Source organism: Bombina bombina, chromosome 1 (assembly GCF_027579735.1).
Source record: "Bombina bombina isolate aBomBom1 chromosome 1, aBomBom1.pri, whole genome shotgun sequence".
Taxonomy (NCBI): domain Eukaryota; kingdom Metazoa; phylum Chordata; class Amphibia; order Anura; family Bombinatoridae; genus Bombina; species Bombina bombina.
This window is the reverse complement of record NC_069499.1, coordinates 972311083-972337277: the sequence shown is the minus strand read 5'-3', so window position 1 is coordinate 972337277 and position 26195 is coordinate 972311083. Positions and strand designations below refer to the sequence as shown.

General features: G+C 41.2%; 1 protein-coding gene across 1 annotated transcript in view; it reads left to right on the top strand.

Moving 5' to 3' along the window:
* Positions 1-26195, top strand: part of TAF4 (TATA-box binding protein associated factor 4) — a gene marked incomplete in the record, with an annotated part of 557264 nt that overhangs the window by 439669 nt on the left and 91400 nt on the right. Inside the window, 2 exon segments of the mRNA XM_053705882.1 lie at positions 17666-17835; positions 18939-19069. Of these exon segments, the coding sequence (XP_053561857.1) occupies positions 17666-17835; positions 18939-19069 (301 nt within the window).

Sequence of the window (26195 nt, the reverse complement as noted above, 5' to 3'; positions counted from 1 at the left end):
CTAAGGAAAGATTGTTGCATTCTTTGGATGTAGTTAGAGCTTTGAAATATTATGTTGAAGCTACTAAAGATTTCCGAAAGACTTCTAGTCTATTTGTTATCTTTTCTGGTTCTAGGAAAGGTCAGAAGGCTTCTGCCATTTCTTTGGCATTTTGGTTAAAGTCTTTGATTCATCATGCTTATGTTGAGTCGGGTAGAACTCCGCCTCAAAGGATTACAGCTCATTCGACTAGGTCAGTCTCTGCTTCCTGGGCTTTTAAGAATGAAGCTTCGGTTGATCAGATTTGCAAAGCAGCAACTTCTTTGCATACTTTTACTAAATTCTACCATTTTGATGTGTTTTCTTCTTCTGAAGCAGTTTTTGGTAGAAAAGTACTTCAGTCAGCTGTTTCAGTTTGATTCTTTTGCTTATAATTTCATTTTTTTTCATTATAAGATTTAAACTTTGTTTTGGGTGTGGATTATTTTTCAGCGGAATTGGCTGTCTTTATTTTATCCCTCCCTCTCTAGTGACTCTTGCGTGGAAAGATCCACATCTTGGGTATTCATTATCCCATACGTCACTAGCTCATGGACTCTTGCTAATTACATGAAAGAAAACATAATTTATGTAAGAACTTACCTGATAAATTAATTTCTTTCATATTAGCAAGAGTCCATGAGGCCCACCCTTTTTGTGGTGGTTATGATTTTTTTTTGTATAAAGCACAATTATTCCAATTCCTTATTTTTTATGCTTTCGTACTTTTTTCTTATCACCCCACTTCTTGGCTATTCTTTAAATTGATTTGTGGGTGTGGTGAGGGGTGTATTTATAGGCATTTTGAGGTTTGGGAAACTTTGCCCCTCCTGGTAGGAATGTATATCCCATACGTCACTAGCTCATGGACTCTTGCTAATATGAAAGAAATGAATTTATCAGGTTAGTTCTTACATAAATTATGTTTTTTTTATTGCCCCAAGATAAACGTCTTAGGGTAAATATAAAGCTTCTAATCGGTTTCATTCCCTTTGTCAGAATAGAGAACAGAAAACCACTCCTTCCCCTAAGGACTCTGGTTCCAGTTGGAATAAATCCAAGCCTTATAAGAAGCCAAAGCCAGCCCCTAAAACTGCATGAAGGTGCGGTCCTCAATCCAGTTAAACTGGTAGGGGGCAGATTGAAATTATTTCAAAACATTTGGTCAGATTCCTTTCAGAATCAGTGGATTCAGAACATTGTCTCTCAAGGGTATCGAAAAGGTTTCAGAATAAGACCTCCTGTGAGAAGATTCTTTCTCTCTCATGTTTCCTGTGAAAGCTCAGGCTTTTCTGAAGTGTGTTTCAGATCTGGAGCTTTCAGGGGTGATTTTTCTATTTTTTCTTTTGGATTTTATTATCTCCTCTATTACTGGGGGAAAGGGATTTTTTTCTGCCCCAATATAAGAAATCTAAGGGTAATTTTTAAGCTCCCAGTTTTTTCATTCTCCTAAGGCTCTAATTTTAAATTTACTCCCAATTTGAATAAATCCAAGCCTTATAAATTAACTAATTTCGGACCCTAAGACTGCATGAAGGTGCAGTCCTTAAACCAGTTCAACTGGTGGGGGGGGGGGGGGGCAGATTGATTTTATTTCAACACATTTGGACAGTTTCTGTTCAAAATCAGTGGATTCAGAATATTGTTTTCTCAGGGGTATCGAATAGGTTTCAGAAAAAAACCCATGGGAAGATTCTTTCCCATGTTGCAATAAACCCTGTGAAAGCTCAGGTTTTTCTGAAATGTGTTTCAGATTTTGAGTTTTCAGGGGTGATTGTTCCAGTTCCTCTGCAGGAACGGAGTTTGGGTTTCTATTCAAATCTATTTATTGTCTCAAAGAAAGAATTCATTCAGACCAATTCTGGATCTGAAATTTTTAAATTGTTTTGTAAGAGTCCCCACTTTCAAGATGGTGACTATAGGGACTTTTCTGCCTTTCTATTCAGCCAGGTCACTTCATGTCCATAGTAGAATTACAAGACACTTATTTTCACATTCCAAATCATTCAGACCACTATTGTTTTCCGAGATTCTCTTTTCTAGATAAGCATTACCTATTTGTCGCTCGTCCTTTTGGGCTAGCAACAGCTCAGAGATTCTTTTCAAAGATTCTTGGTGCCCTTCTATCTGTAATCAGAGAGCAGTGTATTGCGGTATTTCCTTATTTGGATAATATTTAGCTTTAATCTTTTCATTTAGCAGAATCTCACTTGAAACAACTAGTGTGGTTTCTTCAAGACATGGTTGGAGGATCAATTTACAATAGAGTTTCTTGATTCTTTAGACAAGGGTCACCCGGAGGTGTTTGCTCAACTGATTCTTCGTTGGGGCGAACCGGAGCTGGATCTCATGGCATCTCGCCAGAACGCCAAGCTTCCTTGTTACGGATCCAGGTCCAGGGACCCGGGAGCGGTGTTGGTAGATGCACTAGCAGCCCCTTGGGTTTTCAACATGGCTTATGTGTTTCCACCATTTCCGTTGCTACCTCGACTGATTGCAAGGATCAAACAGGAGAGAGCATTGGTGATTCTGATAGCGCCTGCGTGGCCACGCAGGACCTGGTATGCAGACCTAGTGGACATGTCGTCCTGTCCACCATGGTCTCTGCCTCTGAGGCAGGACCTTCTAATTCAGGGTCCTTTCAACCATCCAAGCCTAATTTCTCTGAGGCTGACTGCATGGAGATTGAACGCTTGATTCTATCAAAGCGTGGTTTTTCGGAGTCGGTTATTGATACGTTAATACAGGCTCGGAAACCTGTTACCAGAAAAATTTACCATAAGATATGGCGTAAATATTTATATTGGTGTGAATCCAAGAGTTACTCATGGAGTAAGGTTAGGATTCCTAGGATATTGGCTTTTCTACAAGAAGGTTTAGAAAAGGGTTTATCCGCTAGTTCGTTAAAGGGACAGATTTCTGCTCTGTCTATTCTTTTACACAAACGTCTGGCAGAGAATCCAGACGTCCAGGCTTTTTGTCAGGCTTTGGCTAGCATTAAGCCTGTGTTTAAAACTGTTGCTCCTCCGTGGAGCTTAAACTTGGTTCTTAAATTTCTTCAGGGTGTTCCGTTTGAACCCCTTCATTCCATTGATATTAAGCTTTTATATTGGAAAGTTCTGTTTTTGATGGCTATTTCCTCGGCTCGAAGAGTCTCTGAGTTATCTGCCTTACATTGCGATTCTCCTTATCTGATTTTTCATTCAGACAAGGTAGTTCTGCGTACTAAACCTAGGTTTTTACCTAAGGTTGTTTCTAACAGGAATATCAATCAAGAGATTGTTGTTCCTTCATTGTGTCCTAATCCTTCTTCAAAGAAGGAACGTCTTTTGCATAATTTGGACATAGTCCGTGCCCTGAAGTTCTACTTACAGGCAACTAAAGATTTTCGGCAAACTTCTTCTCTGTTTGTCGTTTATTCTGGTCAGAGGAGAGGTCAAAAGGCTTCGGCCACCTCTCTCTCTTTTTGGCTTCGTAGCATAATACGTTTAGCCTATGAGACTGCTGGACAGCAGCCTCCTGAAAGAATTACAGCTCACTCCACTAGAGCTGTGGCTTCCACCTGGGCCTTTAAGAATGAGGCCTCTGTTGAACAGATTTGCAAGGCTGCAACTTGGTCTTCACTTCATACCTTTTCAAAATTTTACAAATTTGACACTTTTGCTTCTTCGGAGGCTGGTTTTGGGAGAAAGGTTCTACAGGCAGTGGTTCCTTCTGTTTAATGTTCCTGCCTTGTCCCTCCCATCATCCGTGTACTTTAGCTTTGGTATTGGTATCCCATAAGTAATGGATGACCCGTGGACTGAACACACTTAACAAGAGAAAACATAATTTATGCTTACCTGATAAATTTATTTCTCTTGTAGTGTGTTCAGTCCACGGCCCGCCCTGTCTTTTTTGAGGCAGTTCTAAATTTTAATTAAAACTCCAGTCACCACTTCACCCTATAGTTTTTCCTTTCTCGTCTTGTTTCGGTCGAATGACTGGATATGACATGTGAGGGGAGGAGCTATATAGCAGCTCTGCTTGGGTGATCCTCTTGCAACTTCCTGTTGGGGAGGAGAATATATCCCATAAGTAATGGATGACCCGTGGACTGAACACACTACAAGAGAAATAAATTTATCAGGTAAGCATAAATTATGTTTTTGCCTTTTGTTCAGCAAGGGCATTATATGTCCACAATAGACTTACAGGATGCATATCTTCATATTCCGATTCATCCGGATCACTATCAGTTCCTGAGATTCTCTTTTCTAGACAAGCATTACCAATTTGTTGCTCTTCCTTTTGGCCTAGCAACAGCTCCAAGAATATTTTCAAAGGTTCTCGTTGCTTTACTCTCTGTAATTAGAGATCTGGTTATTGCGGTGTTTCCTTATTTGGACGATATCTTGGTACTCGCTCAGTCTTTACATTCTGCATAATCTGACGTGAATCAACTAGTGTTGTTTCTTCAAAGACATGGTTGGACGATCAATTTACCAAAAAGTTCTTTGATTCCTCAGACAAGGGTAAACTTTTTAGGTTTCCAGATAGATTCAGTGTCCATGACTTTGTCTCTAACAGACAAGAGAAGTTTAAAATTGGTTGCAGCCTGTTGGAACCTTCAGTCTCAGTCATTCCCTTCAGTAGCTATGTGCATGGAAGTTTTAGGTCTTATGACTGCAGCATCGGACGTGATCCCCTTTGCTCGTTTTCATATGAGACTTCTCCAGCTTTGTATGCTGAACCACTGGTGCAGGGATTATACAAGGATATCACAATTAATATTCTTAAATCCCAATGTTCGACTTTCTCTGATTTGGTGGTTAGATCACCATCGTATAATTCTAGGGGCCTCTTTCGTTCGTCTTTCAGGTTGGGGAGCTGTTTGGGGATCTCTGACAGCAAATGGAGTTAGGATATCTCAAGAGGCGAAATTACCAATCAATATTTTGGAACTCTGTGCGATTCTCAGGGATCTTCAGTTTTGGCCTCTATTGAAGAGAGAACCGTTCATTTGTTTTCAGACAGACAATGTCACAACTTTGGCATATGTCAATCATCAGGTTGGGACTCAGTCCTCAAGCTATGAAAGAAGTATCCCGGATACTTGTTTGGGCGGAATCCAGCTCTTGTCTAATTTCTGCGGTTCGTATCCCAGGTATAGACAATTGGGAAGCGGATTATCTCAGTCGTCAGACTTTACATCCAGGAGAATGGTCTCTCCTCCCAGATGTGTTTTCTCAAATTGTTCAGATGTGGGGGCTTCCAGAAATAGATCTGATGGCATCTCATCTAAACAAGAAACTTCCAAGGTACCTGTCCAGGTCCAGGGATCCTCAGGCGGAAGCAGTGGATGCATTGACACTTCCTTGGTGTTATCAACCTGCTTATATTTTCCCGCCTCTAGTTCTTCTTCCAAGAGTGATCTCGAAAATCATCATGGAGCAATGGTTTGTGCTGCTGATGGCTCCAGCATGGCCTCACAGGTTTTGGTATGTGGATCTTGTTCGAATGTCCAGTTGCCAACCTTGGCCACTTCCCTTAAGGCCAGACCTTCTATTTCAAGGTCCGTTTTTCCATCAGGATCTCAAATCATTAAATTTGAAGGTATGGAAATTGCTCTCTCTTGTGAATCTCCTTTTCTAATTTTTCATCAGGATAAGGCAGTTTTGCGGACTTCATTTAATTTCTTACCAAAGGTTGTGAATTCTAACAACATTAATAGAGAAATTGTTGTCCCTTCTTTGTGTCCTAAACCTAAGAATTCTTTAGAGAGATCTTTACATTCTTTAGATGTGGTGAGAGCCCTGAAATATTATGTTGAAGCTACTAAAGATTTCATGAAGACTTCTAGTCTATTTGTTATCTTTTCTGGTTCCAGGAAAGGTCAGAAGGCTTCTGCCATTTCTTTGTCATCATGGTTAAAGCTTTTGATTCATCAAGCTTATTTGGAGTTGGGTAAAACCCCGCCTCAGAGAATTACAGCTCATTCTACTAGATCAGTTTCCACTTCTTGGGCTTTTAAGAATGAAGCTTCAGTTGATCAGATTTGCAAAGCAGCAAATTGGTCTTCTTTGCATACTTTTACTAAATTCTACCATTTTGATGTATTTGCTTCTTCGGAAGCAGTGTTTGGTAGAAAAGTTCTTCAGGCAGCTGTTTCAGTTTGATTCTTCTGCTTTTAATTTAAGTTTTTTCTTTTTAGTTATGAGACTAAACTTATGATTTGGTTCGTGGATTTTTTTTTTTCTCAGCGGAAATGGCTGTTTTTATTTTTTTTATCCCTCCCTCTCTAGTGACTCTTGCGTGGAGTTCCACATCTTGGGTATTGCTATCCCATACGTCACTAGCTCATGGACTCTTGCCAATTACATGAAAGAAAACATAATTTATGTAAGAACTTACCTGATAAATTAATTTCTTTCATATTGGTTTTTGGTGGTTATGATTTTTTTGTATAAAGCACAATTATTTCCAAATTCCTTTGTTGATGCTTTTTACTCCTTTCTTTATCACCCCTCTTCTTGGCTATTCGTTAAACTGGATTGTGGGTGTGGTGAGGGGTGTATTAATAGGCATTTTGAGGTTTGGGAAACTTTGCCCCTCCTGGTAGGATTGTATATCCCATACGTCACTAGCTCATGGACTTTTGCCAATATGAAAGAAATGAATTTATCAGGTAAGTTCTTACATACATTAAGTTTTTAGAGCTTCATGCCATTTTCATGGCTCTTCAGGTGTAGTCTCTATTGAAGAGAGAACTTTTACATTTGTTTTCAAACAGACAATATCACAACAGTGGCATATGTCAATTATCAAGGAGGGACTCTGTCCTTCAGTTATGGAGGAAGTATCTTGGATACTTTCTTGGACAGAATCCAACTCTTGTCTAATTTCTGCAATTCATATCCCAGGTGTAGACAATTGGGAAGGGGATTATCTCGGCCGTCAGATTTTATATCCAGGGGAGTGGTCTCTCCATCCAGATGTGTTTTTTTCATCTTGTACAGATGTGGGGTCTTCCAGAAATAGATCTGATGGTCTCTCTTCTAAACAAGAAGCTTTCCAGATACCTTTCCAGGTACAAGGATCCTCAGGCGGAGATGGTGGATGCTCTAGCAGTTCCTTGGTTTTTACCAATCTGCTTACATTTTTCCCCCTCTGGTTCTTTTTCCAAGGGTGATCTCCAAGATAATAATGGAACGATCTTATGTGTTTCTGATAGCACCAGCTTGGCCTCTCAGGTTTTGGCATGCGGACCTTGTCAGGATGTCCAGTTGCCAGCCTTGGCCACTTTTAGGCCAGACCAGTTTCAGTGTCCGTTTTTCCATCAGGATTTCAAATCTCTAAATTTGAAGACATGGAAATTGAACACTTAAGTGGTTAGTCACAGAGGTTTCTCTATCTCAGTTATTAGCACTTGGATACAGGCTCGTAAGTCTGTTTCAAGGAGAATTTATTTTCCGGTTTGGGAAACTTTTTTTTTTCATGATCAACTTATAATTATAATCTTGGCATTCTTTTAGAATTCCTAGGATTTCCAGTTTCTTCAGGATGGTTTGGATTAAGGTTTTGTCTGGAAGGACAAATTTCTGCTCTTTCTGTCTTATTTCATAGAAAGATAGCAAAACTTCCTGATATTCAATGTTTTGTTCAGGCTCCTCCTTTTGAGCCTATGTATTATCTGGACATTAAATTACTTTCTTGGAAAGTGTTATTTCTTTTGGTTATCTCTTTTGCTTGAAGAGTTTCTATATTGTCTGCTCTCTCTAGTGAGTCTCTCTATCTGATTTTCCATCAAGATAAAGCTGTTTTGCGGACTTCATTTAAATTTTTGCCTAAAGTTGTGAATTCTAACATCAATAAGGAAAATTGTTGTTACTACTTTGTGTCCTAATCCTAAGAATAGTCTTGAAAGGTCTCTAAATTATTTAGATGTGGTAAGAGCTTTGAAATATTATGTTGAGTCTACTTAAGATTTCAGAAAGACTTCTGATCTATTTGTTATTTTTTTTCTATCTCCAGGAAAGGTCAGAAAGCCTCTGTTATTGCTCTGGCTTCTTGGTTGTTACTTTTGACTCGCAAAGCTTATTTGGAGGCTGGGCAGTCTCCACCTTAGAGAATTACAGCTCATTCTACTAGATCAGTTGCCACTTCTTGGGCTCTCAAGAATGAAGCTTCAGTTGATCAAATTTGCAAAGCAGCAACTTGGTCTTGCATTCTTTTACCAAATTTTACCATTTTTTTGTGTTTGCTTCTTCTGAAGCAGCCTTTGGTAGAAAGGTTCTTCAGGCAGTTGTCTCAGCTTGATTCTAATGCCTTTGATTTGAGTTTCTTTAAAAATTTTAAGAAAACTTAATTATTTTTTGGGATTTAATTTCTCAGCGGAAATAGCTGTTTCTCTTGTTAAGTGTTTCCAGTCCACGGATCATCCATTACTTGTGGGATATTCTCCTTCCCAACAGTAAGTTGCAAGAGGATCACCCACAGCAGAGCTGCTATATAGCTCCTCCCCTCACTGCCATATCCAGTCATTCTCTTGCAACTCTCAACAAAAATGGACGTAGTAAGAGGAGAGTGGTGTATTATAGTTAGTTTTTTTAACTTCAATCAAAAGTTTGTTATTTTTAAATGGTACCGGAGTGTACCGTTTCATCTCAGGCAGCATTAGAAGAAGAATCTGCCTGTGATTTCTATGATCTTAGCAGAAGTAACTAAGATCCACTGCCGTTCTCACTTATTCTGAGGAGTGAGGTAACTTCAGAGGGGGAATGGCGTGCAGGTTTTCCTGCAATAAGGTATGTGCAGTTAACATATTTCTAGGGATGGAATTTGCTAGAAAAATGCTGCTGATACCGGATTAATGTAAGTTAAGCCTTAAATGCAGTGATAGCGACTGGTATCAGGCTTATTAACAGAGATACATACTCTTATAAAAGTGTAATATAAAACGTTTGCTGGCATGTTAATCGTTTTTATATATATTTGGTGACAAAACTTATTGGGGCCTAGTTTTTTTCCACATGGCTGGCTTGATTTTTGCCTAGAAACAGTTTCCTGAGGCTTTCCACTGTTGTAATATGAGTGGGAGGGGCCTATTTTAGCGCTTTTCTGCGCAGCTAGAATTACAGACTGAGACACTCAGCTTCCTTCTGCATGATACATGACATCTCTGAAGAGCTCAAAAGGCTTCAAAAGTCGTGTTTGAGGAGGGTAACAACCACAGTAGACTGTGGCAGTTGTTGTGACTGTGTTTAAAAAACGTTTTTGTCATTTATTATTCCGTTTTTGGTATTAAGGGGTTAATCATCCATTTGCAAGTGGGTGCAATGCTCTGCTGACATGTTACATACACTGTAAAAATTTTGTTAGTGTAACTGCCTTTTTTCACTGTTATTTCAAATTTTGTCAAAATTTGTTTCTCTTAAAGGCACAGTAACGTTTTTTATATTGCTTGTTAACTTGCTTTAAAGTGTTTTCCAAGCTTGCTAGTCTCATTGCTAGTCTGTATAAACATGTCTGAAACAGAGGATACTTGTTCATTATGTTTAAAAGCCATGGTGGAGCCCCATAGGAGAATGTGTACTAAATGTATTGATTTCACCTTAAACAGTAAAGATCAGTCTTTATCTATAAAAGAATTGTCACCAGAGGGGTCTGTCGAGGGGGAAGTTATGCCGACTAACTCTCCCCACGTGTCGGACCCTTCGCCTCCCGCTCAAGGGACGCACGCTAATATGGCGCCAAGTAGATCAGGGACGCCCATATCGATTACTTTGCAGGACATGGCTGCAATCATGAATAATACCCTGTCAGAGGTATTATCCAGATTGCCTGAATTGAGAGGCAAGCGCGATAGCTCTGGGGTTAGAAGAGATACAGAGTGCGTAGATGCTGTAAGAGCCATGTCTGATACTGCGTCACAATATGCAGAACCTGAGGACGGAGAGCTTCAGTCTGTGGGTGACGTCTCTGAATCGGGGAGACCTGATTCAGAGATTTCTAATTTTAAATTTAAGCTTGAGAACCTCCGTGTATTGCTTGGGGAGGTATTAGCTGCTCTGAATGACTGTGACACAATTGCAGTGCCAGAGAAATTGTGTAGGCTGGATAAATACTATGCAGTGCCGGTGAGTACTGATGTTTTTCCAATACCTAAAAGGCTTACAGAAATTATTAGTAAGGAGTGGGATAGGCCCGGTGTGCCCTTTTCCCCACCTCCTATATTTAGAAAAATGTTTCCAATAGATGCCACTACACGGGACTTATGGCAGACAGTCCCTAAGGTGGAGGGAGCAGTTTCTACTTCAGCAAAGCGTACCACTATCCCGGTTGAGGACAGTTGTGCTTTTTCAGATCCAATGGATAAAAAATTAGAGGGTTACCTTAAGAAAATGTTTATTCAACAAGGTTTTATTTTACAGCCCCTTGCATGCATTGCGCCTGTCACTGCTGAGGCGGCATTCTGGTTTGAGGCCCTGGAAGAGGCCATCCATACAGCTCCATTGACTGAAATTGTTGACAAGCTTAGAACTCTTAAGCTAGCTAACCCATTTGTTTCTGATGCCATTGTTCATTTGACTAAACTAACGACTAAGAATTCCGGATTCGCCATCCAGGTGCGTAGGGCGCCATGGCTCAAATCCTGGTCAGCTGATGTGACTTCAAAGTCTAAATTACTCAACATTCCTTTCAAGGGGCAGACCTTATTCGGGCCTGGTTTGAAAGAAATTATTGCTGACATTACTGGAGGTAAGGGTCATACCCTTCCTCAGGACAGGGCGAAATCAAAGGTCAAACAGTCTAATTTTCGTGCCTTTCGAAATTTCAAGGCAGGTGCAGCATCAACTTCCTCTGCTTGAAAACAAGAGGGAACTTTTGCTCAATCCAAGCAGGCCTGGAAACCTAACCAGTCCTGGAACAAGGGCAAGCAGGCCAGAAAGCCTGCTGCTGCCTCTAAGACAGCATGAAGGAGCGGCCCCCTATCTGACAACGGATTTAGTAGGGGGCAGACTCTCTCTCTTCGCCCAGGCGTGGGCAAGAGATGTTCAGGATCCCTGGGCGTTGGAGATCATATCTCAGGGATATCTTCTGGACTTCAAAGCTTCTTCTCCAAAAGGGAGATTTCACCTTTCAAGATTATCTGCAAACCAGTTAAGAAAGAGGCATTCCTAAGCTGCGTACAAGATCTCCTTGTAATGGGAGTGATCCATCCAGTTCCGCGGACGGAACAAGGACAGGGGTTTTATTCAAATCTGTTTGTGGTTCCCAAAAAAGAGGGAACCTTCAGACCAATTTTGGATTTAAAGATCCTAAACAATTTCCTCAGAGTTCCGTCATTCAAGATAGAAACTATTCGAACCATTTTACCCATGATCCAAGAGGGTCAGTACATGACCACAGTGGACTTAAAGGATGCCTACCTTCACATTCCGATTCACAAGAATCATCATCAGTTCCTGAGGTTTGCCTTTCTAGACAGGCATTACCAATTTGTAGCTCTTCCATTCGGGTTGGCTACAGCCCCAAGAATTTTTACAAAGGTTCTGGGCTCACTTCTGGCGGTCCTAAGACCGCGAGGCATAGCGGTGGCTCCTTACCTGGACGACATCCTGATACAGGCGTCAAGCTTTCAAATTGCCAAATCTTATACAGAGATAGTTCTGGCATTCCTGAGGTCGCATGGGTGGAAAGTGAACGAAGAAAAGAGTTCTCTATCTCCTCTCACAAGGGTTTCCTTCCTAGGGACTCTAATAGATTCTGTAGAAATGAAAATTTACCTGACGGAGTCCAGGTTATCAAAACTTCTAAATGCTTGCCGTGTTCTTCACTCCATTCCGCGCCCCACGGTGGCTCAGTGCATTGAAGTAATCGGCTTAATGGTAGCGGTGATGGACATAGTACCATTCGCGGCCTGCATCTCAGAACGGTGCAATTATGCATGCTCAGTCAGTGGAATGGGGATTACACAGATTTGTCCCCTCTACTAAATCTGGATCAGGAAACCAGAGATTCTCTTCTCTGGTGGTTATCTCGGGCCCATCTGTCCAAGGGTATGACCTTTCGCAGACCAGATTGGACAATTGTAACAACAGATGCCAGCCTTCTAGGTTGGGGTGCAGTCTGGAACTCCCTGAAGGCTCAGGGTTCATGGACTCAGGAGGAGAAACTCCTCCCAATAAATATTCTGGAGTTAAGAGCAATATTCAATGCTCTTCTGGCTTGGCCTCAGCTAGCAACACTGAGGTTCATCAGGTTTCAGTCGGACAACATAACGACTGTGGCTTACATCAACTATCAAGGGGGAACCAGGAGTTCCCTAGCGATGTCAGAAGTCTCCAAGATAATTCGCTGGGCAGAGACTCACTCTTGCCACCTGTCAGCGATCCATATCCCAGGTGTAGAGAACTGGGAGGCGGATTTTCTAAGTCGTCAGACTTTTCATCCGGGGGAGTGGGAACTCCATCCGGAGGTGTTTGCTCAATTGGTTCTCCGTTGGGGCAAACCAGAATTGGATCTCATGGCGTCTTGCCAGAACGCCAAGCTTCCTTGTTACGGATCCAGGTCCAGGGACCCAGAAGCGGCACTGATAGATGCTCTAGCAGCGCCTTGGTTCTTCAACCTGGCTTATGTGATTCCACTGTTTCCTCTGCTCCCTCGTCTGATTGCCAAAATCAAACAGGAAAGAGCATCGGTGATATTGATAGCGCCTGCGTGGCCACGCAGGACCTGGTATGCAGACCTAGTGGACATGTCATCCTTTCCACCATGGACTCTGCCTCTGAGACAAGACCTTCTAATACAAGGTCCTTTCAATTATCCGAATCTACTTTCTCTGAGACTGACTGCATGGAGATTGAACGCTTGATCCTATCAAAGCGTGGCTTCTCCGAGTCAGTAATTGATACCTTAATACAGGCACGTAAGCCTGTCACCAGGAAAATTTACCACAAGATATGGCGTAAATATCTTCATTGGTGTGAATCCAAGAATTACTCATGGAGTAGGGTTAGGATTCCTAGGATATTGTCCTTCCTCCAAGAGGGTTTCGACAAAGGATTATCAGCTAGTTCTTTAAAGGGACAGATTTCTGCTCTGTCTATTCTTTTACACAAGCGTCTGGCAGAAGTTCCAGACGTTCAGGCATTTTGTCAGGCTTTAGTTAGAATTAAGCCTGTGTTTAAACCTGTTGCTCCTCCATGGAGCTTAAACTTGGTTATTAAAGTTCTTCAAGGGGTTCCGTTTGAACCCCTTCATTCTATTGATATCAAACTTCTTTCATGGAAAGTTCTTTTTCTGATGGCTATTTCCTCGGCTCGAAGAGTCTTGGGGTTATCTGCCTTACATTGTGATTCTCCTTATCTGATCTTTCATTCAGATAAAGTTGTTCTGCGTACAAAACCCGGGTTTTTACCTAAGGTGGTTTCTAACAAGAATATCAATCAAGAGATTGTTGTTCCATCATTATTTCCTAATTCTTCTTCAAAGAAGGAACATCTTTTGCATAATCTAGACGTAGTCCGTGCCTTGAAGTTTTACTTACAGGCTACTAAAGATTTTCGCCAAACATCTAACCTGTTTGTTGTTTACTCTGGACAGAGGAGAGGTCAGAAGGCCTCTGCAACCTCTCTTTATTTTTGGCTTCGGAGTATAATCTGTTTAGCCTATGAGACTGCTGGACAGCAGCCTCCTGAAAGGATTACAGCTCATTCTACTAGAGCTGTGGCTTCCACCTGGGCCTTTAAAAATGAGGCCTCTGTTGAACAGATTTGCAAGGCTGCTACTTGGTCTTCGCTTCATACTTTTTCCAAATTTTATAAATTTGATACTTTTGCTTCTTCGGAGGCTGTTTTTGGGAGAAAGGTTCTACAGGCAGTGGTTCCTTCCGTTTAAGTTCCTGCCTTGTCCCTCCCATCATCCGTGTACTTTAGCTTTGGTATTGGTATCCCACAAGTAATGGATGATCCGTGGACTGGATACACTTAACAAGAGAAAACATAATTTATGCTTACCTGATAAATTTATTTCTCTTGTAGTGTATCCAGTCCACGGCCCGCCCTGTCCTTTTCAGGCAGGTCTAAATTTTAATTAAACAGTCACCACTGCACCCTATGGTTTCTCCTTTCTCGGCTTGTTTCGGTCGAATGACTGGATATGGCAGTGAGGGGAGGAGCTATATAGCAGCTCTGCTGTGGGTGATCCTCTTGCAACTTCCTGTTGGGAAGGAGAATATCCCACAAGTAATGGATGATCCGTGGACTGGATACGCTACAAGAGAAATAAATTTATCAGGTAAGCATAAATTATGTTTTTTATTTTATCCCTCCCTCTCTAGTGAGTCGTAATTTATGTAAGAACATACAGTACCTGATAAATTAATTTATTTCATAGTGGCAAGAATCCATGAAACCCACCCTATTTTTTTGTGGTTATGATTTTTTTGTATAAAGCACATTATTTTTTCCAGTTCCTCTTTTTGTATGCTTTTTACTCCTTTTTATACACCTCACTTCTTGGCTATACGTTAAACTAAGGTATGAGTGAGGTGGTGTAGGGTTACTACTTTTGTTTTTTAGCTCTGCTCTGGCTGATAAGGGTGCAGCACACGTTTTCTTCAGGGCCCTGGGGTGACCACTGAAATCACACACACATGCAACTTAGTGTTTTCACAAGAGTCCCATTTATTGAAGAACACGCAAAGACTTTATAGGGATTTATACGTCATACATGAGGTGACAGGAAATATATAAAAAACGTAGTTAACTTCACATCTGCATAAGGGGCCCACAGGAAATAAGAATGTTGTTATAGCACATAACAGAATATGCCCATATAACCATTTGTAGAGAGGATCTTATATTAGAACCATATGTTACAACTTATACAAAAGAAACTTGTGGAATGTTGCTATGGGATACTGTGTGCTACATTATAAACATTTGATACAAGATTTAAGGCTACCCTCAATATACTTAATATGTGAGTTTCAAATTACCCATATACAGGGAGTGCAGAATTATTAGGCAAGTTGTATTTTTGAGGATTAATTTTATTATTGAACAACAACCATGTTCTCAATGAACCCAAAAAACTCATTAATATCAAAGCTGAATATTTTTGGAAGTAGTTTTTAGTTTTTTAGTTTGAGCTATTTTAGGGGTATATCTGTGTGTGCAGGTGACTATTACTGTGCATAATTATTAGGCAACTTAACAAAAAAGAAATATATACCCATTTCAATTATTTATTTTTACCAGTGAAACCAATATAACATCTCAACATTCACAAATATACATTTCTGACATTCAAAAACAAAAACAAATCAGTGACCAATATAGCCACCTTTCTTTGCAAGGACACTCAAAAGCCTGCCATCCATGGATTCTGTCAGTGTTTTGATCTGTTCACCATCAACATTGCGTGCAGCAGCAACCACAGCCTCCCAGACACTGTTCAGAGAGGTGTACTGTTTTCCCTCCTTGTAAATCTCACATTTGATGATGGACCACAGGTTCTCAATGGGGTTCAGATCAGGTGAACAAGGAGGCCATGTCATTAGATTTTCTTCTTTTATACCCTTTCTTGCCAGCCACGCTGTGGAGTACTTGGACGCGTGTGATGGAGCATTGTCCTGCATGAAAATCATGTTTTTCTTGAAGGACTCTTGCCACTATGAAAGAAATTAATTTATCAGGTAAGTTCTTACATAAATTATGTTTTTCGTTGGCATTCTTTTAGACTGCCTGGAATCCTTCAATTTTTACAAGAGGTCTTAGATATGGGTTTATCTGCAAGGTCTTTCAATAACATTTCAGCTCTGTCTGTATTGTACCAAAGAAAGATTGCAGAACTTTCTGACATTCAGAGTTTTCTTCAAGCTTTAGTTAGGATAAGACCAGTAATTAATCCAATTTCTCCTCTATGGAATCTAAATTTGGTACTAGACATTCTCTAGGCATTTAAAGGGACAGAATTTCTTTCTTTCATGATTCAGACAAACGTGATTTTAAACATTTTTCCTATTTACTTCTATTATCTAATTTGCTTTATTCTTGTGATATATTTTGTTGAAATGGATACCTAGGTAGGCTCAGGAACTGCTGATAGGTGGCTGCACATATATGCCTGATGTGTTCAGCTAGCTCCCAGTAGTGCATTGCAATGTCAACAAAGGCTACCAAGAGAAAGACGCAAATAAGATAATAGAAGTAAGCTTAAAAGTTGTTTAAAATTCTCTATTTGAATCCTTGAAAGAAAATGTTTGGGTTTCATATGCCTTTAAGTTTCTATTTTGGAATATCTGGCAATGTCTTCACATAGAAGAGTTTCTGAATTATCTATTATTTCCAGTGATTCTCCTTATCTTGGTTTCAAACCCCCCCCCCCCCCCCCAAAAAAAATAAATAAAAAAATAGTATGATCTTCAGAGAACATCTATCAAGAAATTGTTGTTAATTCTGTTTGTTCTAATTCTCAGAATTCTAAAGAAACACTTCTTTACAATTCGGATGTAGTTAGAGCCTTTAAATTTACAGGCTACAAAGGATTTTAGACAATTCTCTAATTTGTTCTTTCATTTCTCAGGCCCATATATGGGTCAGAAGGCTTCAGCTGTTACTTTAGCTTTTTTGGCTCATATTTCTATTTCACAAGGCTTACTTAGAGGCGGAAAAGACTCCCTCAAGGAGCATAACGGCCCATTCTGCCAGATCAGTTTTCACATTCCGGGGCATTTATAAAAAAGGTTTTTGCTGAACAAGTTTGCAAGGCAACAACATGGTCTTCCCTACATTCTTTTTCTAAATTGTTTCATTTTGATGTTTTGTTTCTTCTGAAGCTGCCTTTGGTAGGAAAGTCCTACAGGCAACAGTGTTTCTGCTTCAGTATTAGTTCCCATGAGTAATGGATTGTGTACACTCACCACCTTGTGAAAGAAAACAAAATTTATGCTTATCTGATAAAAACATTTTTTACATTATGGTGAGAGTCCACAAACCCCGCACAATTTTATTACATTTTTTTTTTGGCGAATGTTGCAGTTTTTGCACCTCTATTTTCCCTGCTTTGTGCTTTCCTACTTTTCTTGGTTACTTCTCCTTGCTTGCCTTTATATCAGACTTGCATACCAGTGAGGTGAATCTGCCCCCTCCTAGTGGCCAGGAATTGAATCCCATGCATAATGGATCATGGACTCTCACCACCATGAAAGAAATTAATTTATCGGGTAAGCGTATTTTTTTTTTTTTATTTTTTTTTAAATCGGTTTTCATTGAGGTTTAAATAAACAAAACATACAAGCAACTTCAAGGCACAAATATAATAGTACATCAGCTAAAGCAAGAGGATCACAGAAAATAAACAAGAACCAAAAAAACATTGTGGCCTTAATAGTGAGACATTGATTTTATACAAAACTCTCCTTAGATTGTAATGAGGGAGAATAGAAAAAGTAACCATAAAGGCAATTTAAGGAGAGGAGTACATTTTTTATTTTTATTTCTTAAAGCATTTGGCTTTCAATATTTTAAAGTATAATGAAAAGTTGCATGCAATAAGGTATTTTTTTTATTAATTCCTGTAGTATCGTATAGTAAATAAGACCATTTTATAGTCATCACATATTATGAAATTCATTTAATCATTGTTTTGTTCCTTTCAGAGATGACGATGATATCAATGATGTTGCGTCCATGGCTGGAGTTAATCTCTCAGAAGAAAGTGCAAGGATATTGGCAACAAATTCAGATTTGGTGGGCACTTTAACGCGGTCTTGTAAGGATGAAACGTTCCTCCTTCCCTCATTACTGCAGAGACGGATACTAGAAATAGGTAGGTCTTTTGTTTTTTTCTTCCAGCTTTAGTCCCTTTTCTGGGGTTGCTTTAAAACAAGAATACATTATCTAAACCAGGTCATGAAAAAATTTAAGATTTTACTACTTCACATTGCAAATAAGGAATTGCCTAGCCTTGCTAGCCTACCTAGTTTGCCCTTATTAAATTCTGATTGGAATATTATTTCCTTCTTTAATCTTGTCATCTACAAAATAATATATTTTTGTATTGTACCTATGCACCATTTGTCTCCAAATTCTAGACATGCGTATTTGAAGGTTTCAGATACCTCAGAATGCGGAAGAAGGCAGCCCTTTGTGCAGTTCAGCTATTTTTTGAGCCAAATTTATACTTGTGAAATAGCAGATTTTAGTGTGTTGCTGTTTCACAAGTATAAAATTCACTCAGAAAATAGCTGAACTGCACAATGGGCTTCCCCATTCGGAGATATCGGAAACATCCAAATGCACGTCTTTATCTCTTACGCTTTACACAAACCTTTGAAGGGATAGTAAAGTCCAAATTAAACTTTTATGATTCAGAAAGGGCATGGAATTTTAAACAACTTTCTAATTGACTTTTATTATAAAGTTTGCTTTGTTCTTTGTATTCTTAGTTGAAAGCTAAACCTAGGTAGACTTGTATGCTAATTTCTAAGCCTTTAAAGGCCGCCTCTTATCTGAGTGCATTTAACAGTTTTTCACAGCTAGAGGGCGTTCATATGTTTCATATAAATAACGTGTTCACACACGTGGAGTTATTTAAGAGTCTGCACTAATTGCATGAAATGCAAGTCTGTTAAAAGATCTGAGATAAGGAGGCCGTCTCTAGAAGCTTAGATACAAGGTAGTTACAGAGGTAAAAAGTATATTTCTATAACCGTGTTGGTTGTGCAAAACTGGGGAATAGGTAATAAAGGAATTATCTATCTTTTTAAAGAATAACATTTTTGGTGTTTACTATCCCTTTAAGATAGACTTTTTGTAAAATATCAGTTCAGTGAAATCGCCAGATTTGACAGACAGTATTTAAAATATATGAAAATAATTTGTTTATTTCCAGCTTTTAAAACTAAAGATATTGTTATGGTCTCCTGCCAGGTAAAAAGTATGGTGTTACAGAAATTCATCCAGACGTGGTTGGTTATGTCTCCCATGCAACGCAACAGCGACTACAAAACATTGTAGAAAAAGTCTCAGAGACGGCTCAGCAAAAAAATTTCTCTCATAAGGTGAAGTTTCATGCTTGTGTGCATTATTGACAATGAGTTTGTAAGCTGTTCTATAATTCTAACAATGACCTTTCTGAGGTTTTTTTGCATCTAGTTGGGCTATTACCACTGTTTTTAAAGTATATGTATAAAATAAATGCCCTGGAATATTAAGCTTCAAAGATACGGACGTCAAAACTGCAGTTTTAAAATATTTTTTTAACCCTACTTCAATGCAAACACATGACAGTACAAAACATTGGGGGCCAGTAGTCTGACACGTTTCACATATGTCTGGTGTTTCCTCTGGGTTTTTGCTAATATATATTCTTTGTTGGTAGAGTTTAACTCTTGTCATTTTTATGCGTTTTAACATTTGTGACCTAAAACTCTTGTATTAACTTAAGGATTTTGTTATCAAAACGTGTGTGGATGTGCACATTTCTGAGGCAGGGACTTGTGTGTATAGTGTGGGTATGTGCCTGCTAATGGCTCATTTGTGTGCACTAATCTTTTCTCTATCTCTTTAAAACTAAAGCTACATTTTTCTTTCTAATAACACGGTGAATCCACAGATCATCAGTAATTACTATTGGGAATATCACTCCTAGCCAACAGGAGGAGGCAAAGAGCACCACAGCAAAGCTGTTAAGTATCACCTCCCTTCCCACAACCTCCAGTCATTCTCTTTGCCTGCGTTGCAAGGAGGTGGTAAAGTTTAGGTGTATGAAAAAAAGGTTCTCGGAGCACTGTTGGCGGTGCTCAGGTTACGGGGCAATGCAGTGGCGCCTTATCTGGACGACATTCTCGTTCAGGCGCCATCTTTTCAACAAGCAACTCCCACATGGAGATGTTTATCTTTTCTGCACTCTCACGAATGGAAGTTGAATTTGGGAAAGAGTTCCTTGATTCCAGCTACAAGGGTAGTGTTCTTGGGAACCATAATAGATTCCTTATCAATGAAAATATTTTTGACAGAGGTCAGAAAAACAAAGCTCTTCGACTCTTGCTCTTCAGTCCTCTCCTCGGCCGTCAGTGGCCCAATGTATGGAGGTAATTGGTCTGATGGTAGCTGCCATGGACATTATTCCGTTTGCCCGGTTCCATCTCAGACCTCTGCAGTTATGCATGCTCAAACAATGGAACAGGGATTATGCAGATCTGTCTCCGCGATTAGACCTGGATCAGGCGACAAGAGATTCTCTTCCTTGGTGGTTGTCTCAGGAACATCTCTCCCAGGGAACCTGCTTCCACAGACCTACCTTAGTGATTGTGACCACAGATGCCAGCCTGCTGGGATGGGAAGCAGTCTGGGGCTCGCTAAAGGCTCAGGGGATGTGGACTCGGGAGGAGTCTGTTCTCCCCATAAACATCCTAGAGCTGAGGGCAATCTTCAATGCTCTTCTGGCCTGGCCTCAGTTAGCTTCAGCCCGGTTTATCAGGTTCCAGTCGGACAACATAATTCAGTGGCTTACATCAACCATCAGGGAGGAACTCGGAGTTCCTTGGCCATGACGAGGTAGCCAAGATTATTCAGTGGGCGGAGACCCACAACTGCTGTCTATCTGCAATCCACATTCCAGGAGTGGACAGTTGGGAAGCGGATTTTCTGAGCAGACAGACCTTTCACCCGGGGGAGTGGGAACTCCATCCGGAGATGTTTTCCAACTTGATTCTCAAAGGGGACAGCCGGAGCTGGATCTCATGGCATCTCAACAGAATGCCAAGCTCCCGAGGTACGGATCGAGGTCAAGGGATCCTCAGGCTGTACTGATAGATGCTCTGGCGGTTCCTTGGAATTTCAGTCTAGCATACCTATTTCCTCCGTTCGCTCTCCTTCCATGGGTCATTGCTCGAATCAAACGGGAGAAGGCGTTGGTGATCCTCATTGCACCGGCGTGCCCTCGCAGGATCTGGTATGCAGACCTGGTGGAGATGTCTTCTCTTCCACCTTGAAGACTTCCACTGCGGAAGGACATTCTACTTCAAGGGCCCTTCCTTCATCCAAATCTCATTTCTCTGAGGCTGACTGCTTGGAAATTGAAAGCTTAATTCAAGCTAAGCGCGGGTTTTCAGAGTCGGTCATTGAGACCTTGATTCAGGCTTGTAAGCCTATGACTAGAAAGATTTACGATAAGATATGGTGCCGATATCTGTTCTGGTGTGAATCAAAGGGGTTCTCGTGGAGTAGAGTCAGGATTCCTAGAATTTTGTCCTTTCTTCAGGAGGGTCTGGAGAAGGGTTTGTCTGCGAGTACTTTGAAGGGTCAAATATCTGCCTTATCTATTCTGTTACATTAACGTCTGACGGATGTACCAGATGTGCAATCCTTCTGTCAGGGCTTGGTCAGAATCGGGCCTGTGTTCAAACCTGTTAATCCTCCCTTGTTCTTAAAGTTCTTCAGCAGGCTCCGTTTTAGCCTATGCATTCCTTAGATATTAAGATGTTATCTTGGAAAGTTTTTGTTTCTTGTTGCAATTTCTTCTGCTCGTAGAGTCTCTGAACTCTCGGCGTTGCAGTATGAATCCCCTTACCTTATTTTTCTTTCGGATAAGGTAGTTCTGCATACTAAGTTAGGTTTCCTTCCGGAAAGGAAACCCTTCTTCTTATAAAGAGCGTTTGCTGCACAACCTATATGTGGTGCGTGCGTTGAAATAGTATTTATAAGGATTTTCGCCAGTCTTCCGCCTTGTCGTTTTCTCTGGGAAATGCAAGGGTCCGAAAGCTATGGCTACTTCTCTTTCTTTGTGGCTGAAGAGTATAATTCGCTTGGCCTATGAAACTGCTGGACAGCAGCCTCCTGAGAGAATCACTGCTCATTCCACGAGGGCTGTTTCCTCTTTCTCTGCATTCAAAAATGAAGCTTCTGTGGAACAGATTTGCAAGGCTGCAACTTGGTCCTCTCCACACTTTTTCAAAATTCTATAAATTTGATACCTTTTCCTTGGCTGAGACTACTTTTGGGTTATTTGTCTTGTCCTTCCCTTATCATCTGTGTTCTCTAGCTTGGGTATTGATTCCCAATAGTAATTACTGATGATCTGTGGACTCACTGTGTCATTAGAAAGAAAACAAAATTCATGCTTACCTGATAAATTTATTTCTTTATTTTCCACGGCCCACCCTGTTTTTTTTTCAGACAGTCTTTTTGTTTTGTAAACCTCAGGCACCTCTGCGCCTTGCGTTACTTCCTTTCTCTCCTTTTCCTTCGGTCGAATGACTGGGGGTTGTGCGAAGGGAGGTGATACTTAACAGCTTTGCTGTGGTGCTCTTTGCCTCCTCCTGCTGGCCAAGAGTGATATTCCCAATAGTAATTACTGATGATCCGTGGACTCACCGTGTCAAAAAAGAAATAAATTTATTAGGTAAGTATAAATTTTGTTTTTCACCACTCAACTCCTCCAGACATATTCAACCTGTTAAAGGGACAGTCTAGTCAAAGTTAAACTTTTATGATTCAACTTAAATTATAGTTGCACTATAAAGTGTGTGTGTAGATATGCATATATCCATAATTGTGTGTATGTGTAGATTTTGCTAAATATAGCTATAGAGAGATGAGAATATCTTAAAAAGATCCAGTTCAGATATCCTCAAAATGTGGCCTGTTGGGGAGGCCTGAGGACAGGTTTGAAAACCAGTGATTTATATGAAATATGGTGAGAGTCCACATATGGAAATATTCCCCTCCTGACCACTAAGAGGAGGCAAAAACACTACAAAACAACAAAGACACTTGAAATCCCTCTCTCTTTTCATGATCCTCAGTCATTTTATTTTGCCTCCTTGATAAGGAGTGAGGGGAAAGGGAAGTGCAAGTTATGCTCGTCGTTGAATGGGGATCTTCTAACCGATCTCATGCCTAGTTCATCCTCTCAATAACCTGTTCAGAGGGGTAAACAAGGAGTTATCAGACAGGCAGTGAAAAGTCTTTTCTCAGTGAGGAATATTGCAGTCCTCCCAGGTGAAATGTGGACTTGTCCACCCAGAACCCTGTTCTACAGCAAACTGCTCCTTGTTTAACAGCTATGGGGAATGAAACCACCAATCCCCTTAGTTATAGATGCTGTCACTAGCTTAGATCTTTGGTATTCTGCTAGCACTGCTTAGGCTGGCTTGTCTACTGAAAGCAAATTGCTGCAGCTGAGGTAAGCACAGTGGATTGAAGTTGCTGAGCAGTAAGTACTTGCAACTTCATAGCTCACATAGTTTGGCAACATTTATTTATACAGCATACACCTTATACTAGCAGCTTATAGCATCTTAATGGGACGAGAGTCCATGGCTTCATTCATTACTTGTGGGAATTAAGAACCTTGCCACCAGGAGGAGGCAAAGACACCCCAGCCAAAGGCTTAAATACCCCCCCCCCTTTCCCTCATCCCCCCAGTCATTCTTTGCCTTTTGTCACAGGAGGTTGGCAGAGAAGTGTCGGAAGATTCAGAGTAGTCTCTTATGGAGGGTAGTACTCTTTGGAAATGGGACTGGGGTTTTAAGTAGTCCTGTCAGCCTCTCAGGGAGAGCTTGGATGAAAGTTAGAGTCGGAGATGCAGGGAGAGTCTTTCTGTGAACCCATCCCGACTCAGATTAACAGCTCCATAAGCAATTGGCGTTGACGAGTTTCACTGCCTGCTTTTCTGCACTCAAGTCCATGTCGTGAGCGATGCTACTACACTGTCACACTTGAAAGGCCGCGTTCCTGTTCCATGGCGTAGATTTTGGTAAGATCGTTTCATTTATACACATTTGATGACGCAAGAAGACAGGGTCACAGTGTGTCTCCTTTTATCTGTATAGAGTCAAGGGTTAATATCCTCTGAAAGGGGATTATTGAACGGGGGGATTTATGCATAATACTCTTTATTGTGTTTGATGCTGCAACATGTGTGAGATGAGGCTCTGTCAATCTGTGAGCCATCAGGTTTCCTTAGAGAGATATCGATGAGGCATTTTTGGTATTTTCTCGTTAATGCAGGGGCCGTCCTGAATGGCACTCCATGTGACCGGGTGTGGCCTCTTTAACTTCCTCTTTCTTGACCGGCAGTTGCAGGAGACAAAGTGTTTTCTCTGTAGTCCGGGTCATAGGAAGGTGGTGAGTGCCCCGGCCATTGGGGTATAAAGGTTCCATTTCATTTCTATCTAGTCCGTAATAAAAGCGCAAGCTATGGAGGACTCTGATATTTTAGAGGGTACTCCCTCTTTAACATAATCTAATTCCTGTGTTTATTGTTAGAAGGTTCCGGTGGATATGCCTGCTCAATTATGTTCCACATGCTTTGATAATATTGCAATATCTAAAAAGAATAAGATATTTAGTACAACTGAGCCGTCCACCTCTGAGGGTTCTCCGTCCTGCGAGGTGTGTTCCCTACATTCATCTCCGATTACACATGCAGCTCCTCAAAGCACTACTAATCCTCCTGCGGCTAATCCTCTCTGCGGCCTTCAATGCCTTACCACACCCTGCTAAGCGCAATGTGAAACATAGCTATCCGTCCCAGGGGTCATCTACTCCGTTGGATGTCTCTGATAGATTATCCGCTAATGAAGACGACTCAGACTCTTCGGAGGATGCTCTTTCTGGGTCGGAATCGACAACATCTAGACCACCGGCTGCGGAGGAGCCAGACTTTAAGTTTAAGATGGCGTATTTGTGCTTTCTGTTGAAAGAGGTGCTTGCTACTTTAGAGGTTCCAGAACCAAAACCACCGGAGGAACCTTCAATCCCTAAGTTAGATAGGGTTTACGAGGACAGGGTGGTGCCTCAGACCTTCCTGGTTATATTAAGAACGAATGGGAGAAACTTGGCTCGTCCTTTTCTCCCTCTACTTCTTTTAAAAAATTGTTCCCCGTTCCAGACTCGCAGCGTGAGCTTGGTGCGATCTCCACGCTCGCTAGCGCACAACTATCCTGCTCGAAGATAGCTCTTCGTTCAAGGAGCTCATGGATAAAAAAATGGAGTCCATGTTCAGAAAAATGTTTCAGCTCACGGGGTTCGTTTTTCAACTGGTCGCTGCGGTGGCTGGAGCAGCTACCTACTGGTGTGACGCTCTTTCAGCTTTTCCCCTCGAGGAGATACAGGAACAAATTAAGGCCTTAAGGGTAGCTAAATCATTCATCTGTGATGCTAATATGCAGATTTTTCGTCCGAATGCCAAGACATCAGGTTTTTCTGTTGTAGCCCGTAGGTCTCTGTGTTTAAAGTCTACGGTCACAGGAGGAAAGGGGGCTTGCCTACCCTACCGCAGGATAAGAAGTATAAACCTAAGGGTTCTCCTTTTCGTCCCTTTCGTTCGGCAAGTCCCAACGCCAGCAACCTACCGCGAAAAGCCAGCCGAGACAAAATCGGCATGAAGTGGTGGCCCCTGATCCGTCTATGGATCGCGTAGGGGGCAGACTATCTCTTTTTTTTGCGGAGGCCTGTATGAGAGACGTTCAGGACACCTGTGTTCTGGAGGTCATCGCCCAGGGTTACAGGATAGGTTTCAAGACTCATCCGCCCAGGGGCAGATTCCTCCTGTCAAACCTAGCATCAAGACCAGAGAAGAGAGACTCCTTTCTGGAGTGTGTAAGGCACCTTATCTGGACGACATCCTGGTCCAGGCTCCTTCCTACAGTCTCGCAGAGGACCATTTGAGGACTCTTCTTCTTTTCCTTCGATTCCATGGATGGAAGATAAATGTAGGAAAGAGTTCCCTGGTTCCCAGCAACAGAGTGGAATTCCTGGGCACGATAATAGATTCTATTTCTATGAAGATATTCCTGACAGATCAGTGATGTTGCAAGATTGCGTCAAGCTGTCTTGCCCTTCAGACCTCCTCTAGTCCATCTGTGGCCCGGTGTATGGAGGAGATTGGGCTCATGGTATCCAACATAGATATCATTCCATTCGCCAGGTTCCATCTCAGACCTCTTCAGTTGTGCATGTTGAGACAATGGAACGGCGGTCACTCAAACTTATCCCAACAGATATCTCTGGACAACCGAGCGAGGGAATCCCTCTCTTGGTGGATCTGCCCGGGCCAACTGTCCCAGGGGACATCCTTCTTAAGGCCATCCTGGGAGATTGTGACCACGGACGCAAGTCTGTCAGGATGGGGAGCTGTTTGGGGTGCCAGGAAGGCACAGGGCAGGTGGACTCGAGAGG